The 16,978-nt window shown below is 41.7% G+C and overlaps 1 protein-coding gene across 2 annotated transcripts in view; it reads left to right on the top strand.

Moving 5' to 3' along the window:
• VPS39 (VPS39 subunit of HOPS complex) overlaps positions 1 to 16,978 on the top strand; it is a 47,945-nt gene that overhangs the window by 23,385 nt on the left and 7,582 nt on the right. For both annotated transcript variants that reach the window (XM_040492378.1, XM_040492377.1), the window contains 6 exons: positions 4,696 to 4,825; positions 12,016 to 12,158; positions 15,300 to 15,443; positions 15,921 to 16,062; positions 16,203 to 16,289; positions 16,589 to 16,662. In XM_040492378.1, the coding sequence (XP_040348312.1) occupies positions 4,696 to 4,825; positions 12,016 to 12,158; positions 15,300 to 15,443; positions 15,921 to 16,062; positions 16,203 to 16,289; positions 16,589 to 16,662 (720 nt within the window). The remainder of the gene's footprint in view (positions 1 to 4,695; positions 4,826 to 12,015; positions 12,159 to 15,299; positions 15,444 to 15,920; positions 16,063 to 16,202; positions 16,290 to 16,588; positions 16,663 to 16,978) is intronic.

Here is a 16,978-nt window from a genome sequence, read left to right as displayed (position 1 = left end):
AAAAAAAAAAAAAAAAAAAAAAAAAAGAGAGAGAGAGAGAGAGAGAGAGAGAGAGAGAGAACTACAGGCCAATATCCCTGATGAATACAGATGCAAAAATTCTCAATAAAATACCAGCTAACTGAATCCAACGGTACTTTAAAAATCATTCACCACAATCAAGTGGAATTTCTTCCTTGGTTGCAAGGGTGGTTGAATATTTGCAAATTAATCAATGTGTTATGTCACATCAAGATAAAGGATAAAGAACCATATGATCATTTGAGTAGACACAGAAAAAGCATTTGCCAAAGTACAGTATCCATTCATAAAAAACTCTCAACAGAATAGGTTTAGAGGGACTGTACCTCAATATCATATATGAAGAACCCACAGCTAATATCATCCTTAATGGAGAAAAAAACTGAGAGCATTTTCCCTAAGGTCAGGAACAAGGTGAGGTTGTCCACTCTCACTGCTTTGTTCAACATAGTACTGGAAGTCCCAGCCATAGAAGTCAGACAACAAAAAGAAATAAAGGCATCCAAATCAGTATGGAAGAAGTAAAAGTATCACTGTTTACAGATGACATGATACTGTATATAGAAAACCCAAAAGATTCCACCAAGAAACTGCTTGAATTGATAAATGAACTCAGTAAAGTTTCAGGATGCAAAATCAATCTACAGAAATCTGTTGCATTTCTACACTAATAATGAAATAGAGGAAAGAGAAATTAAGAAAACAATCCCATTTACAATTGCACCAAAAATAATAAAATACCTAGGAATAAACTTAACCAAGGAGGTGAAAGGTCTGTACTCTGAAAACTGTAAAACACTGATGAAAGAAATTGACAATGACACAAACAAATGGAAAGATATTCCATACTCATTAACTGGAAGAACAAATATTGTTAAAATGTCCATTCTATCCAAAGTAATCTATAGACTTAATGCAATCTCTATAAAAATACCAATAGCATTTTCCACAGAACTAGAACAAACACTTCTAAAATTTGTGTGGAACCACAAAAGACCCTAAATAGCCAAAGCAATTTTGAAAAAGAGGAAGAAATGAAACTGGAGGTATCACAATCCTAGATTTCAAGATATGCTACAAAGCTGTATTAACAAAAGCACTATAATACACAAAAAACAGACACATAGATAAATGGAACAGAATAGAGAGCCCAGAAATAAACCCATGATTATATGGTCAATTACTCTTCAACAAAAGAGGCAAGAATATACAATGGGTAAAAAACAATCTCTTCAAAAAATGGTGGTGGAAAAACTAGGCAACAGTATGCAAAAGATTGAAACTGGACCCCCTTCTTACACTATTCACAAAAAATAAGGTCAAAATGGATTAAAGACCTAAATGTGAGACCTGAAGTCGTAAAAATCCTAGAAGAACACAGGCAGTAATTTCTCTGAAATCGATCATAGCAACATTTTTCTAGATATGTCTCCTTAGGCAAGGGAAACAAGCAAAAACAAACTATTGGGACTACATCAAAATAAAAAGCTTCTGCACAGCAAAGGAAACAGTCAACAAAACTAAAAGACAACCTACTAAATGAAAGAAGATACTTGCAAATGACATACCTGATAAAGGATTAGTATCCAAAATATATAAAGAACTGATATAACTCAACACCCAAAAAATAATCCAATTTAAAAATGGGCAGAAAGCATGAACAGTCATTCTCCAGAGAAGCCATACAGATGGCCAGCAGACATTTGAAAAGATGCTCAACATCACTCCTCATCAGGGAAATGCAAATTAAAACCACAATGAGATGATACGTCATACCTGTCAGAATGGCTAAAATCAACAACATAAGAAACAACAAGTGTTGGTGAGGATGTGGAGAAAAACTGGAGCCTTCATGCACTGTTGTGGGAATGCAAATTGGTATAGCTACTGTGGAAAACAGTATGAAGTTTCCTCAAAAAATTAAAAATAGAACTATTATATGATCCAGTAATTCAACTACTGGAATTTACTCAAAGAACACAAAAACACTGATTCTAAAAGATACGTGGACCCCTGTGTTTATTGCATTATTTACAGTAGCCAAGATAGGGAAGCAATGTAAGTGTCCATTGATAGGTGAGTGGATGTAGAAGATGTGGTATATATACACAATGGAATATTTTTCAGCCATAAAAAGAATGAAATCTTGCCATTTGCAACAACATGGAGGGATCTAGAGAGTATAATGCTAAGTGAAATAAGTCAGTCAGAGAAAGACAAATACCATATGATTCCACTTATATGTGGAATTTAAGAAGCAAAAGACCAAAGAAAAAAAGAGACAAACCACAAAAACAGATTCTTAACTATAGAGAACAAACTGGTAGTTATCAGAGGGGTGGGTAGATGAGGGAAAATAAGTGAAAGGGATTAAGAGTACACGTATCATGGAGTGCCTGGGTGGCTCAGTTGGTTAAGCATCAGACTCTTGATTTTGGCTCACATCATGATCTTACAGTTCATGAGATTGAGCCCTGTGTGAGCACGGAGACTGCTTGAGATTCTCTCTGTCCCTCCCATACGTATGTGCGCATCTATGTACTCTCTAATAAATAAACATTTTAAGAAAAGAGTACACATATCGTGATGAACACTGAGTATTGTATAGAATTGTCAACTCACTATATTGTATACCTGAAACTAATATAATACTACGTTAATCGTACTGGAAGTAAATTTTAAATGTTTTTTTATTATTTTTTTTATTTTTAGAGAGTGCAAGTGGGGAGAGTGGCAAAGGGAAAGAGAGAGAGAGAAAGAGAAAGAAGGAATCCCAAGCAGGCTCCACACTCATTGCAGAGCCCAATGTGAGGCTCAATCCCACAACCCTAAGATCATGACCTGAGTTGAAATCAAGAGTCGGATGTTCAGCTGACTGAGCCACCCAGGCATCCCTGTACTGGAATTAAATTTAAAAATTCCTTTTAAGTTTATTTATTTATTTAGAGAGATAGAGGGCATGAGCAGGGAGAAGCAGAGAGAAGGTGAGAGAGATTGCAAAGCTGGCTCAGCACTATTAGCGCAGAACCGGATGTGGGGCTTGAACTCACGAACTGTGAGATCATGACCTGAGCCGAAACCAAGAGTCAGACGCTTAACTGACTGAGCCAGCCAGGCGCCCCTGTAATTAAATTTTAAGAAGTTGCTTCTTGTTTAATCATTTACATATATCTGTGTGCTAGAATATGTATTTAGTTTTTGAACTTTAAAGGGTATGATGCAGCGCATAGCTTTTTTAGTATCTTATTTTTCTCCACAGGAAGGTCTTGGGTCTTTTCAGTGATCTTCCTGCTGCAGGTTGTGTGTTTAATCTTCAGTGGAGAGGGTAGAAGTGGGTTTCCATTTTTCCTTCTCTTTTCTAGACTTGTGCTTAGTAGGTATCCTGTGCTGTGATGAAAGAAGGTTGGTTAATACCATCTTCGCTCTTGAGGAACCTATTTTTTCTGTAAAGAAATTAAAGAACTACATGAAACTTTCAGAAGACAATTAACATACTAAAGTTTTTGCCATTGACAAAACATGGAGCAAAATTTTAGCCAAGGGACAGTTCCCTGTGGGCTGGACATGGCATTCCCCAGGTTGGACCCTTTCTGAATAGATCAGAATCAGGTGAGGAAACAGAGAATGCTAAGAGCCTGAGGAAGTTGAAGAAGTGAAAACAAGTGTGGAAACCGTTTGGAGCCCATCCTGACTGGAGCAGAGGGTGATGCTTGAATGTCTGGGAATAATCCAGATAAGGAGGCTGTGCCAGGTGTTGAAAGCCTGTAAAGCACCCAAGAGGGCTTAGACCAGGTGTGGCCGCATGGTGATGGTGGTCTAGACAAGGCAATAGATGGCACAAGGAAAGGAAAAGAAGGGAAAAATGGAAAGACAGTTTGAAGGAAGAAATTAAACCTAAAGATGGGTTTAAAAGAATATGAGGGGAATGAAGGGTTATAAGGGAGAAACAAAAAATCATAAATAGCTTACTGTGAACAGCACCTGTCCCTACTGTGCCAGCTACGTTAAATGTCCTTTGATCCTTGAGCATGCCTGGGTTCCCTCTGTCACATTAGGGCCTTACACACGTGCTGTCCTCTTTGCTGGGAAAACACACTCTTCTTCCCTTCCATCTGTCCGCTGCCCAGACTCCCCTGGTTAACTCCAGCTCAGCCTATGTCTTAGTCCACATTCCTCCTGGTGTCCTTCTCAGACCCACTGCTCAGACTAGACTAGATACCCCTCCCATGTGCTTCTGTCATCACTCACCCTGTTTTATTTTGGTTTCGATTTTTTTGTGTTTTTAAACTAAACTCTAGACTTGACTCAGATTTCACCAGTTTTTCCATTAACGTAACGCCCTTTTTCTGTTCCAGTTTCAAGTCCAGAAATCACGTTGTATTTAGCTGTTGTATGTCTTCAGTGACCTCTGATCTGTGACAGTTTCTTAATCTTTCCTTATTTTTCATGACCTTGACAATTTTCAGGAATACGGGTCACACATATTTTGTGGAAACCCAGTTATATTTTAATTACATAATTTCTTCTCAGTCTTTTGGTTAGAATATCAGGGCAGTCTATGAGGGCAGATGCCATGTGGCTGTCTTATACACTTTGGTGTGTCTAATACCTAGTATATACTGAATAAATATTTGGTGAGTGAGTGAACTCTTACCTATTCTGCTGTCTTACTAGGAAATGAAAGATGATTCCGACAGTGAAAAGCAGCAACAGATCCATCACATTAAGAACTTGTATGCCTTCAACCTCTTCTGCCAGAAGCGTTTTGATGAGTCCATGCAGGTCTTTGCTAAGCTTGGCACAGGTAACAAGCGGGTATGGCCCTGGGATAAGGACTTCATGGAGGGAAGGGAAACTGGAAAGCACAGAAGAAGTGATACTAGACATCTGAGACCAGTGCTCATGTCAATTGATCCTCATGCCTCACAGGATCTGGTGGGTGACCACAGGTTATATATTTACAGCCCTCATCTTGTGCATCTGGTCTCACCCATAAACACAGACTTCCAGTTGTCCACAGTGGTTTACCCTTGCCATTAGAGAAAGAAAACAGAAAGTAATTCAAGTGAACAAGTGTGTATTCAGTCATCTAGTATTTATTGAATGCTGTTCTAGGCAAAAGTCCCTGACCTGAGCTTAGTAGGATTAAACAGTAGGTTACTTTTGAGAGTCACACAAGGCAGTGCTGCAAAGCCCTTCCTGTTCTCAGAGACCTACAAACTCTCTAGACATTAGAACATGGTTGTGAGGGGCAGGTACGCTGGAGTCTGACTGTTGACCTCAGGCAAAGTTAGCGGACCTCTCTGTGTTCCAGTTTTCTCCCCTGCAAAGCAGGTGAATAATAATACTTAAAGCATTGTGAACATTATGTAAAGTGCTTAGAACAGTGCATGGTACAGGATAAATGCCAAATAAAGTTAGCTTGTTGTTAGTATTAAATTGTTTTGTTTCTGTATACTCTATTTTGGCTTAATTTAGTTCCGTTTATATATACTTGGTTTGACTCTATATAATATTTATCCCTTCTTCTTTTGTTTTGCCTTTTTTTCTCCTTCCCTCATCATTGGCCAATAATGAGCTAAAGATAACTCCCTGTATCAGTTAAGGTTCTTGGTTGTGAGCAATGGAGACCAGTTCTGGTTAATTAAAGCAGTATCTGGATAAATGAAGCGTGGTTTCTTGGAATATTAGGACAATGGTAGGTAGACACAAAATTAATGGAGACCAGGCTTGGGAATGATAGGAACCAAGGGAGCTCCAGAGAACCTCCCAACAAGAAGCAGGGAGCTGGACAGCAATCCCTTTGGAACCAGGACAGGCTGAGCAGTCCTCCACTGGCACTGTTACTTCCTGAGCTGTTGCTACCGCCTGTTACCACATCCTCAATGAAAATTGCCCCTCACCAGCTTGTATTAGCTATCTAATGCCATGTAACAAATCACCCCAAAGCTTAGTGGCGTAAAATAACAAATCATCTGTTATTTCTCCCGGTATGTGTTATGGTTAGGAATTTGGGAAGGAATCAGCTAGGCAGTTATTGCTTGGGATTTCTCGTGTGGTTGTAGTTGTATGTTGGCTTGGCTATCTTCATCTGGAGTCCTGACTAGGCTAGAGGATCCACTTCCAGAGTGGCTCATTCTCATAGCTGACAAGTTGGTGCTGGTTGTGAGCTGGAAGCCTCAGTACTTATCCAAGTGGGTCCCTCTGAGTGTCCTCATTCCTAGTGACTGGCTTTTCCTGGTGTGAGCAATCCAAGAGACCTCAGTGGAAGCCTCACTGCCTTTTATCATAGTCACTTCTGCCATATTCTTATGTGTTCAAGGCAGGGGAACACAGACCCTACCTCTTGCTGGAGGAGTATCAACATTACATAAAAGAACCATGTAGGCTGTGATCTTTGTTGGTGTGTACCATAACTGTTTGTCATCCTTGAGTCACTTTCTCAAGATTAAGGGTATCTAATTGACCAGGATTGGGTCATAGTCTCATACCTTATGACTTTACTAGGGGTGGGGAAAGAGGTTGTGGCTACCCTTTGCTTCTGAAGGCAAATGTAGGTGCCTAGAACTATTCTCCAAGACCACATGTGGTATGGAAGAAGGAGCTCACCTATTTAAGAAGAGGGGTGAAAGCTGGGCAACCTGAATCAATAAATTTGTACCATCCTTCCTCTGAATGAACTCATTTGGGACATTTATTTTCAGTGTTCTACCAGCTCTTTGGGAAAACACTGGAATAATAAGCTATAAATGCCATAGTAACTTGGTACTTTTTCTATGTACCAATGATAATCGAACCCCAATCCTAAAGCTTTAAAGTCAGTCTTAATGAAGTTATTATCTTTTAATTTATTCATTCCACAAATACATACAGTGCAGTGCACTTCACTGGGCTCCAAGTAACTATAACCAGACAAATTCTGCTTTCAAAGAACAGTCTCGTTGGGAACTAAGGCCCAAGTGGACCCTTACCAGTGGCAGGAGTAGATGTGTGCTGGTGGTGATGTTGTCTAGTGGGCAGCATCTCCATTGACCTCAGACTAAGGTCTGGTCCTCAGGTCCAGAAGTGGATGTTCTTAGTATATCCAGAGATCATCGGACTACCAGTATAGTCTGACCCTGATGAAAATCACATGAGACCAATATATTAACAGAATATCCCTTTATTAATTTACAGTAGAGAGGCCAGATCTCTTTCCAGTGACTAGAATATTCATACAGGGCACCCAGGGCACTCTTTTTTATGTGTATTGAGGTACAGGCATTTTGTTATGATGCTTTGAATGTGGTTCTGCAAAACCTTATATTCTATAATAAATAACTCGTGTAGGGGCGCCTGGGTGGCTCAGTCGGTTAAGCATCTGACTCTTGATTTCGGCTCAAGTCATGATCTTACGGTTCATGAGATTGAGCCCCGTGTTGGCCTGTGCTCTGACAGCACAGGATTCTCTCTCTCTGCCCCTCTCCTGCTCGCTTGTTCTCTGTCTCTGTCTCTCTCTCTCTCTCTCTCTCTCTCTCTAAGTTTAAAATAAATAAATCCTTAATGGGACATAACAGGGCTTGTGGGAAAAATGGGATTGGGGCAGACCACTCAAGACATAGGCAACTTTGTAAGTGGAACACTAAAACAATAACGGTCCTACTAAAACTAAATTCCCACTGGTGTTGGTACCCAGCATGACAGTGCTTGGCAATCTTGAATCCTGGGGCTGTGCTTTCTCCTTTGAGATACAAATCTTTGAGAATATTTGCTTCTAATAGAAACTAGTTTCATCAAAATAAAGCGTCTCATCCTGGATATAGACTTCTTTATAAGCCCTCAAATAATTAATATGGGGAGAACATCTTTGCTTCATTTTGACTCTCAGCTTTTGCAGGTGGCTTAACTTAATAAAAAGTGTAGCGGTTTCGAAGCTACTAACCAGCCACTCCTTGGGCTAAAAAAGGTCACTTTTCAGTCCTTTCTTTAGGTCTCCCAGTGTAATTAGGCTTTCTCTTTAATTTTGAGGAAGCTTGCCTGGTCTCTTGAAAACACTAACAAGTTGGGGAAATTTGCATACAAACAGACACAATTTTTGCCTCATAATGATCTCATTCTCCCGCTTACCAACTGTGCATGAACTAATTCACATGAAAGAAACTCAGGTTGTAGCAGAAAAGAGGGTACCTGGGATGCTAAGTCAGAAGAATGCTTCAAGAGCACAGAATGGGAGCAAAAGGAAGTTTTGTGGAGGCATGTTCTGAGCCAGAGCGAGGCCAGGCTGCAGAAAAGTCTCAAATGGCTGGAATATAATACTACCGGGCCCAGTGTCCTTTCATCCCTCTAGTATAGGATGGACTGGGCCCAGGTTTGCTTTCCTGCCCTTTCCTTTCCTGTGTTCCACGGATAGGCTTCCTACAAGGGTGTCCTATTTCTAGCTTTTATGAGTCAGGAAGAAGCTGTGTCTCCTGCCACTGGGGACATGGGACCTGTGAGTGGGCTTTATCAAAGCTATAAACCACCTAGACTTAATACAAAAATTTTTTCATGTGTGGGTTTTTCTTTTTTTTTAATTTTTTTTTTCAACGTTTTTTTTTTTAATTTATTTTTGGGACAGAGAGAGACAGAGCATGAACGGGGGAGGGGCAGAGAGAGAAGGAGACACAGAATCGGAAACAGGCTCCAGGCTCTGAGCCATCAGCCCAGAGCCTGACGCGGGGCTCGAACTCACGGACCGCGAGATCGTGACCTGGCTGAAGTCGGACGCTTAACCGACTGCACCACCCAGGCGCCCCGGTGTGTGGGTTTTTCTAGAGAGAGGATCAGGACCTCTTATCAAATTCTTTAAGATGTTTTAGATCCTAAAGATGTTTAAGAACCAATATTTTAGCAGTATTTCCTTGTGGTAATCCACAACTTGTACATAAAAAGCTCTAATGCAAAATAGAAAGGTAAGTGCTACCGGTATTTGCATGATGGCTTGATAAGAACACACACTGCATTGAGGCCCTGGGGTTTTGGAGTCTTGAGTGGTTGAGTATGATATGAATAAGATAATTTTTGTATTTCTTGAAGCCCATATCTAGATCTTGAAATTGAGCCTGTTGAATTGGTTCACATAGTATATTCATTCTGCAGTCAACAAAAATTTTATCAGGCTTCTACCATGCACTGAAGACAATTCTGGATACCATGTCGTGCGCTTATATTCTGATGGAGACAGGGCAGACAACGAAATAAACAAGCAAAATTATAATATGTTGGGAAGTGGTAAGTCCTAAGAAAAATAAAACAGGAGAAGGGGGGTAAGGAGTACTGAAGATAGGAATTAGCATTGAAATTTGAGATTTAATGATCGGGGAAGGCATCTCTGAGAAGTTAGGGACTGAAGGAGGCTATTGCAGGCACACCCCCGGGGAGGTGCACTGCAGGCAGAGGGAATGGCTAGTGGAAAGGCAGTGAGGTTGAAATGGTGCCTGCTATGTTCAGGGAGCAGCCAGATCCATGTGGCCAGAGCAGAGTTGATCTGTATCATTTATTCTGTATAAGAAATATAATCCCATTGTTAATTATTGGTCTGTATTACTGGGGATCTGATGTGTGGCATAATCCTGGACTCAGAGAACATGTGGCCCAAAGGCAGATCAGATAAGCCTGGTCAGCACCAGCTCTGCCTTCAGTCCTGGGCTTCTCGGATAAATAAGACATGTTGTGTGTCCATAAAGAGGTTGCATGTAAAGCTGCTCAGTAAAACATTGGAATAAGCATGAAATAGGTCTTCAGGCTTGTGGAGAACTGAGTCAGGAGGTCTCAAGAGGAGGGGAGAGAGGAGGTGACCTGGGCCCTGGAAGATACAGGGGAAAGGAGAGTGTAAAGGAAGCCAGGTGGCAGGAGGACACAGTTGTGTCTGAGGATCTGTGAACCACAGCTCAGTGGGATGTTTGTGGCGCTGGATAGATCACACTAGAAGGAGAAGCTGGGGCCAAATTTCAGAGGTCCTTGAATACTGCAAGGGAGTTCAGACATCATATTGGAGGCTTTGGGTGATTGGCTTTGGGCACATGGTTTTAAGTACAATGACACCATCAGAGCCCTGTTTGTAGACACACACTGTGGTGCAGGAGGCTGATGGAGGCTCACATTGAGGGCCACCCTTCCTTCCAGCTCCCCAACAGCCGTCTTCTTTCCTCAGACTGTGTTTCTGTGTGGCCACCACGTACAACTGTCAACTGTCCCATTCGACCATTCAGGTGCTGCTTCTCACGAGTGTCTTCCTCACATTATCATGATTCTCTGATTTTGAGGAACACGGTCTTCCTGGCTGGGCAGAAATTTTGTGGCCAGACACAGGTTCCTTGGGGATGATGTGGGTCCTGGAGGGTTCAGGGCTGTGTGGCATTTCTCTTCTGGTCTGTTTGCCTGGTGCTTGCCTCCTTACAGAAGGGACATGGCCTTCTCTTGTTCCTCTAACTTTAAAAAAAAAATTTTTTTTTAAATGAAAATAAAGTAATGCTAGTACATAACATTATTAAGGTGTTAAAGGAAACAAAGCTTACTCCAGATCTAGCCTTGACTCTCATTTTGTCTCCTTCTCATCCAAACTTTTTCCACATGTCCACATCTTAATGTAATTATAATCATAAAGGTATACACTTTTATAGCTTTTGTCACATAAAATTGTTAGAGCGTTTTTTCATGTTGCTGTGTGCCCTTCATAATTATAATTTGTGATGATTGCATTATAATCTCTTAGTTGAATGAAAAATATGTTCTTATTTCTGCTGCTGAAGAAATTCCACATTGTTTCCAGAATTGCATCGTTGCAAATAATGATGATAACATTACCTGTTCATTCAGATGTGTTTTTCCCCTCCCATTTGTAGACTATTTTGTTAGAGTGAACTCCTAGAAGTGGGATTAGTGGGTCCAGGTGCTTTTTTCCTTATTGAGGTAGCAGTATTTTTTGCCTTGACAGTGTAAAAAGGATTCAGTTTCATAATATTTCAAGCACTGGGTAGTATCATATAAATTTTTTTTTTTTTACTAATTAAATGGATATAAAAATGTGTACATGTTTTTAGTGTGCACTGTTTTCTTTTATTAAATTTTTTTACTGTTTTTTTTTTTTATTTTTGAGAGAGAGAGACAGAGCACGAGCAGGGAGGGGCAGAGAGAGAGGGAGACACAGAATCCGAAGCAGGCTCCAGGCTCTGTGCTGACAGCTCAGTGGGCCTTGAACCTATGAGCCATGAGATCATGACCTGAGCCGAAGTCAGAAACTTAACCAGCTGAACCCCCCAAGACTCCCTGTACTGTTTTGATTCTTAACGTAACAGAATGCTTTCCCACTTACTTATATTATTTTCTTGTCAGATATTCATGTCTTTTGCCTGTTCATCAAATGAATTTTTTTTTAACCAATTTGTGTGGATTTGTTTTATATAATCAACTTAATAATCTCTTGCCATATATGCTGCAAATATATGCCCTAGCCTATCGTTTGGCCATTTGTTTTAGTAATACTCCTTTTTTGACAGATAAGGTCATTGATCTTTTCAACTTTAATTGCCTTATCAGTTTTTCCTGGAAAAGTTTTTCTCCATTTTCAGAGATCTCATAAATTTTCAGTTCAAATTCTGCATATGTGTATGTGTTCATGAATGGAATGTAGAGTCAAGCCATTTTTGTGATGGTTTGGTGAAATATAAATAGTGCTCAAGTTATATAAGTGTATATAGCTCATTGAGTCGTTATGAACTTGGAGTCATTCCTTTTTTAAAAAAGCCCATCGTGGGGGAGCCTGGGTGGCTCCAGTTGGTGGAGCATGTGACTCTTGATCTCAGAGTTGTGAGTTCAAGCTCCATGTTGGGTGTAGAGATTACTTAAAAGATTAAAAAAAAATCCTCAAAAAAAATCAGTCTGGAACTTATTTTGCCATAATAATAGCCTCATTTTATTGGCTCCTTAAATTGCTACATGATTCTTCCTGGGCAATCACGTTTACCTTCCGTTTAGATCCTACCCATGTGATGGGCCTGTACCCGGACCTGCTGCCCACAGACTACAGGAAACAGCTACAGTACCCTAACCCACTGCCTGTGCTCTCGGGGGCTGAATTGGAGAAGGCACACTTAGCTCTGATTGACTACCTGACACAGGTAGGTATAGTACAGAGGTGTGTGGAAGAGTTTGCCTGGGACTTCTAGAACCTGCTTTTCTATGACATGGAAGTGAGGGCCTTCTCTAAACCACAGGCATATTCTGTAAATGAATCCTATAGCAATCACGGTGGGCTCACACATTTCATTCTCCTTCATCTCCCTGTTCATTAATACCATTGAGCTATTTGTTGCCAAATCTTAATACCAGGAAATTTACTTGATTTCTGGTAAATTTATGCTAAGGTGTTAAAGGAACCTAAAAAGAATAAATTTTAGTTGATAGAAAATAATAATTTTTTTGAAACACTTTTTTGGAGCATACATACTTGTGGGAAAATATGTGCTTTCCCCAGGAAAATATAAAGCAAAAGTGCAAATCACTGATAACTCTCCCACCCAGAGAAAAGTAATCCTTCTAGATCTTTAGAGCCACACTAACCTTCTTTATTGCGCTTCACAGATGCTTTTTTTTTTTTAAACAAATTAAAGGTTTGTGCCAACCCAGCATTGAGCAAGTCTGTCGGCACCATTTTTCCAAAAGCATTTACTCACTTCGTGTCTCTGTGTCACATTTTGGTAATTCTCACAATATTTCAAACTTTTTCATTATTATTTATAATTATGATCTGTGATCATTGGTCTTTTTAATTTTTTTTTTTTAATGTTTATTTTTGAGAGACAGAGACAGAGCATGAGCGGGAGGGGAGCAGAGAGAGAGGGAGACACAGAATCCGAAGCAGGCTCCAGGTTCTAGGCTGTCAGCACAGAGCCCGATGCAGGGCTTGAACTCATGAACCACGAGATCAAGACCTGAGTCAAAGTCAGATGCTTAACCGACTAAGCAACCCAGGCACCCCAAGGAACCATTCCCTTTTTTCTTTCAAAGTCTTTATTTATTTTTGAGAGAGAGAAAGAGAGAGACGGAGTGTGAGCAGGGGAGGGGTAGAGAGAGAAGGAGACACAGAATCCAAAGCAGGCTCCAGGCTCTGAGCTGTCAGCACAGAGCCCAACGCGGGGCTCGAACTCACAAATCATGAGATCATGACCTGAGCCCAAGTCGGTTGCTTAACCTACTGAGCTATCCAGGTGCCCCCCAAGAAATCATTCTTGAAAGGAAGAGTCAGTTGATGTGGCAGATTTCATTACTGTCTTATTTTAAGAAATTGCCACAGCCACCCCCACCCTGAGTCATCAACGTCGAGGCAGGACCCTCCACCAGCAAAAAGATTACAACTCACTGAAAGCTCAGATGATAGTTGGCATTTTTTAGCAATAAAGTATGTTTAAATTAAGATATGTACATTATTTTGTTAGACATAATACTACCATACCGTTGTATGCAGTGTGAAATAAATTCATTTGACTTGCTTTATTGAGATGTTCACTTTATTGAAGTGGTCTGTCTGGAACCAAATCCACAGTGTCTCTGAGGTATGCTCCTATATGTGTTTGTGAATTCAGTTTTTAAAAAATTTACTTACTGGATTATCATTGCCAGTGGATATCAAACTAAAGTTGTTTTATAGCTTACTTTTTAAAATTTAGCTTACTTTTTAAAAATCTGGCTGTATACTGAGAAAGTTCTTTCCTATCAATAAGTATTCTTCTATAACATGGTTTTTTTTAGAGGGAGTATTTAGATTTAAGTTTATTTTTCAGTTTACTGTTATGGATTGGTAAGTGAAATTTTCAGGTAAACACTGAAACTAATGTTTCCATTAAAGACTTTTCACCCTGAACTTCTCTCACAAAGGTTACTATTAATTTCCTGGGCACTCACCCAGAGTCAGAGAACTTAGCAAATGTTTTCCCCTTAAATATTCTGAAGACCTCTGTAAGGCGTCCCCTGGCCAGGCCCTGAGAATTACTGCTAGGCAATTGTAAGCCACCTGCTTCTGGGTTAGTAAATGTCCTTTGGGTCTGATCAGGCATGCATGGCCTTGGCATTTCCTTGACCTTGGGCTCCAGGGCTATCCAGCTGTGGCTGGTGGCCTGCAAAGAACATACAGACATGCCTCTGTCTGCACCCTGCAGAGCTCATGTGGCTGTGCCAAGTGAGAAATGTTCCTAGGGCAGACCATCTCCTAAGCCCGTGGTGATAAAGAAGGCTCTCTATTGCCACTGTCTTGCATTAAGACTCCAAGCACACACTTTTCCCTGGACTTCTCTACTGAGATTTGGAATGTGTGAAGTTAACTGACACTGTTACTATGCCAGAGAGATGATGGAGCGGATAAGACTGTGGGCACTGCCAGACACAAGATAATACAAACCAGATGATTCTGTTTATATGAAGTTCTAGAATAGGAAAAACTAATCTCTCATGATAGAAATCAGATCAGTGGTGTAAGGGGTGGGATCCTTTCAGAAGAACGCAAGGGAACTTTCCGGGTTGATAGAAATGTTCTGTTCCTTGATTGGAATCGTGGTTACATGCATGTGTGTGTCTATCAGAATGGATCTCATACTTTTAAAGGACACATTTTATTGTATGTTACTTCTACCTCAATAAAGTTGATTCAAACAAGAAGAAGAAGAACATGGGCTTTGGGATTAGACCCTAATTTGAAACTCGCCTCTGCTGCTTGTGAGAGATGTAACATCCATGCCTTGGGTTCTTCACTTGTAAGTGGGGAGAATAATACTTGCATTTGTTTTAGATTTAAAATAGGATAACATATGGGGCGCCTGGGTGGCGCAGTCGGTTAAGCGTCCGACTTCAGCCAGGTCACGATCTTGCGGTCTGTGAGTTCGAGCTCCGCGTCGGGCTCTGGGCTGATGGCTCAGAGCCTGGAGCCTGTTTCCGATTCTGTGTCTCCCTCTCTCTCTGCCCCTCCCCCGTTCATGCTCTGTCTCTCTCTGTCCCAAAAATAAATAAACGTTGAAAAAAAAAAAAATAGGATAACATAAAGTTCTTGGCATAGTGCCTGGTGTGCAGTAACTACCCAATCAATAATTGTTACTGTATCTGTGGCAACTTGGCATTCATCTGTTTTGATCCCTAATAAAAATTATGTCCTAATGTGAGATCAAGGTGGGTATGTGAACTGTTTTGGAGGTCTTTGGAATTACCTGGTAGCTAAGGTGATAAGGATGATTTAGTCCTGGCCTTGACCCTACAGTTTTGGGCCTTCACAGAAACGAAGCCAACTGGTAAAGAAGCTGAATGACTCTGATCACCAGTCTAGCACCTCCCCGCTTATGGAAGGCACTCCCACCATTAAATCCAAGAAGAAGCTGTTGCAAATCATCGACACCACCTTGCTCAAGTGCTACCTGCATGTGAGTCCTCCAGGCATTCGGGTATTAACAATTCCCAGTCTGCTGAAACTGGGAAAATGCTACTTTGGGGTACTTGCCACTAGTAAGAGTGAAATCTTTGATGATGGGAACCACCTGGTCTTTTCATGACACCTGTGAGCTTCTTGGAATTAAGAGGATAAGGCAAGATATTGCCCCAGAATTTGCAGTGGGCTGGTCTCTGGCAAGATTGGGGTTAGTGCTACAGGGTGGATGGGGGCAGTGTTTCCTGAATGCATCACCTTCTTTGCCCCACTCCCCTCCAGAACATTAACATCTGTTGTGTGAACGAGCATGATGCCGTAACAGCCACTACCTGTAGTCCTGAAAAATGGTGGTTTGCCTTCTCTTGCTTGTGTTGACACCCTGGCCTTTCAGCCTGAGGCAGGCCTGGGCTAGGTGGGGCGGGGGCTCCTCCGTGAAGCAGGACTTTCTGCTGAAGTCCTGCTTCATCTGCAGACGAACGTGGCCCTGGTGGCCCCTCTGCTGCGCCTGGAGAACAATCACTGCCACATCGAAGAGAGCGAGCATGTGCTGAAGAAGGCGCACAAGTACAGCGAACTGATAATCCTGTATGAGAAGAAGGGGCTCCACGAGAAAGGTGGCTGGACGAGGGTTCCTCTCATCTGGGAGGGTCTCTTACATGTAGATCGGGGAAGCCTACTGATGTGCAATAACTCTCCCATGGGGACGCACCTTCTGGAAGAGGCTTATGACCTTGTTTTTGGGCTTCATGGCCAGCTCTGCAGGTGCTGGTGGACCAGTCCAAGAAAGCAAACTCCCCTCTGAAAGGCCATGAGAGGACCGTGCAGTATCTGCAACATTTGGGTAAGTCCAGCTTTGAAAGGGAAGTGGGAAAGATTGTGTTCCAGTGGACCCAGTCTCCCTCCATTTCTGATTCTGGCTGGTCAGTGCCCTCTCTCTCTTGTGTTTGCCCAGCTTTGTTTTTACTTTGGGGTAAAAGCCCTCCTGTGGTGGAACTGTGACAGCCCAGTAGGGCCAAGCAGCCCTAGGTGACTGGTGCTTGGACAGAACTATCCCTGGAAAGTAAATTCTGGGGCAACCTGTGCACCTGCCTTCCCAGTCCTATGGGCAGGTGGGCTTCACCTGCTGACTTTCCCCTCCAGGCACAGAAAACCTGCATTTGATTTTTTCCTACTCAGTGTGGGTGCTGCGAGACTTCCCAGAGGATGGCCTGAAGGTAGGTCACGGGGATGTCTTGGGTTTATCTAGTACCATGCTTGGCCCTGATTCTAGTTAGGGCAGTGGCAGATGAAGGGGGAGGGAGGATTCATGCAGTTTCTCTGGTGTTCAGAGGAGTAGACTGGGAAATACGAGACAGCAGTGTAATGTAGCACAGAGAGCCTTGCACAGACACTGGGGGACCTGCAATCTAGGCTGTCGCACTAGCTACAGGTGCCATCTTGCACACCCTTCCGCCTTCAGAAGTCCACTTGACCCCTCCACCTGTGTGTGTGTGTGTGTGTGTGTGTGTGTGTGTGTGTGTGTGTGTGTGT

The sequence above is a fragment of the Herpailurus yagouaroundi genome, unplaced genomic scaffold (genome assembly GCF_014898765.1).
Source record: "Herpailurus yagouaroundi ecotype Mexico unplaced genomic scaffold, PumYag 184, whole genome shotgun sequence".
Classification (NCBI taxonomy): domain Eukaryota; kingdom Metazoa; phylum Chordata; class Mammalia; order Carnivora; family Felidae; genus Herpailurus; species Herpailurus yagouaroundi.
Note: the sequence above shows the minus strand (reverse complement) of the source record. Positions and strands in the feature narration are given on the sequence as shown.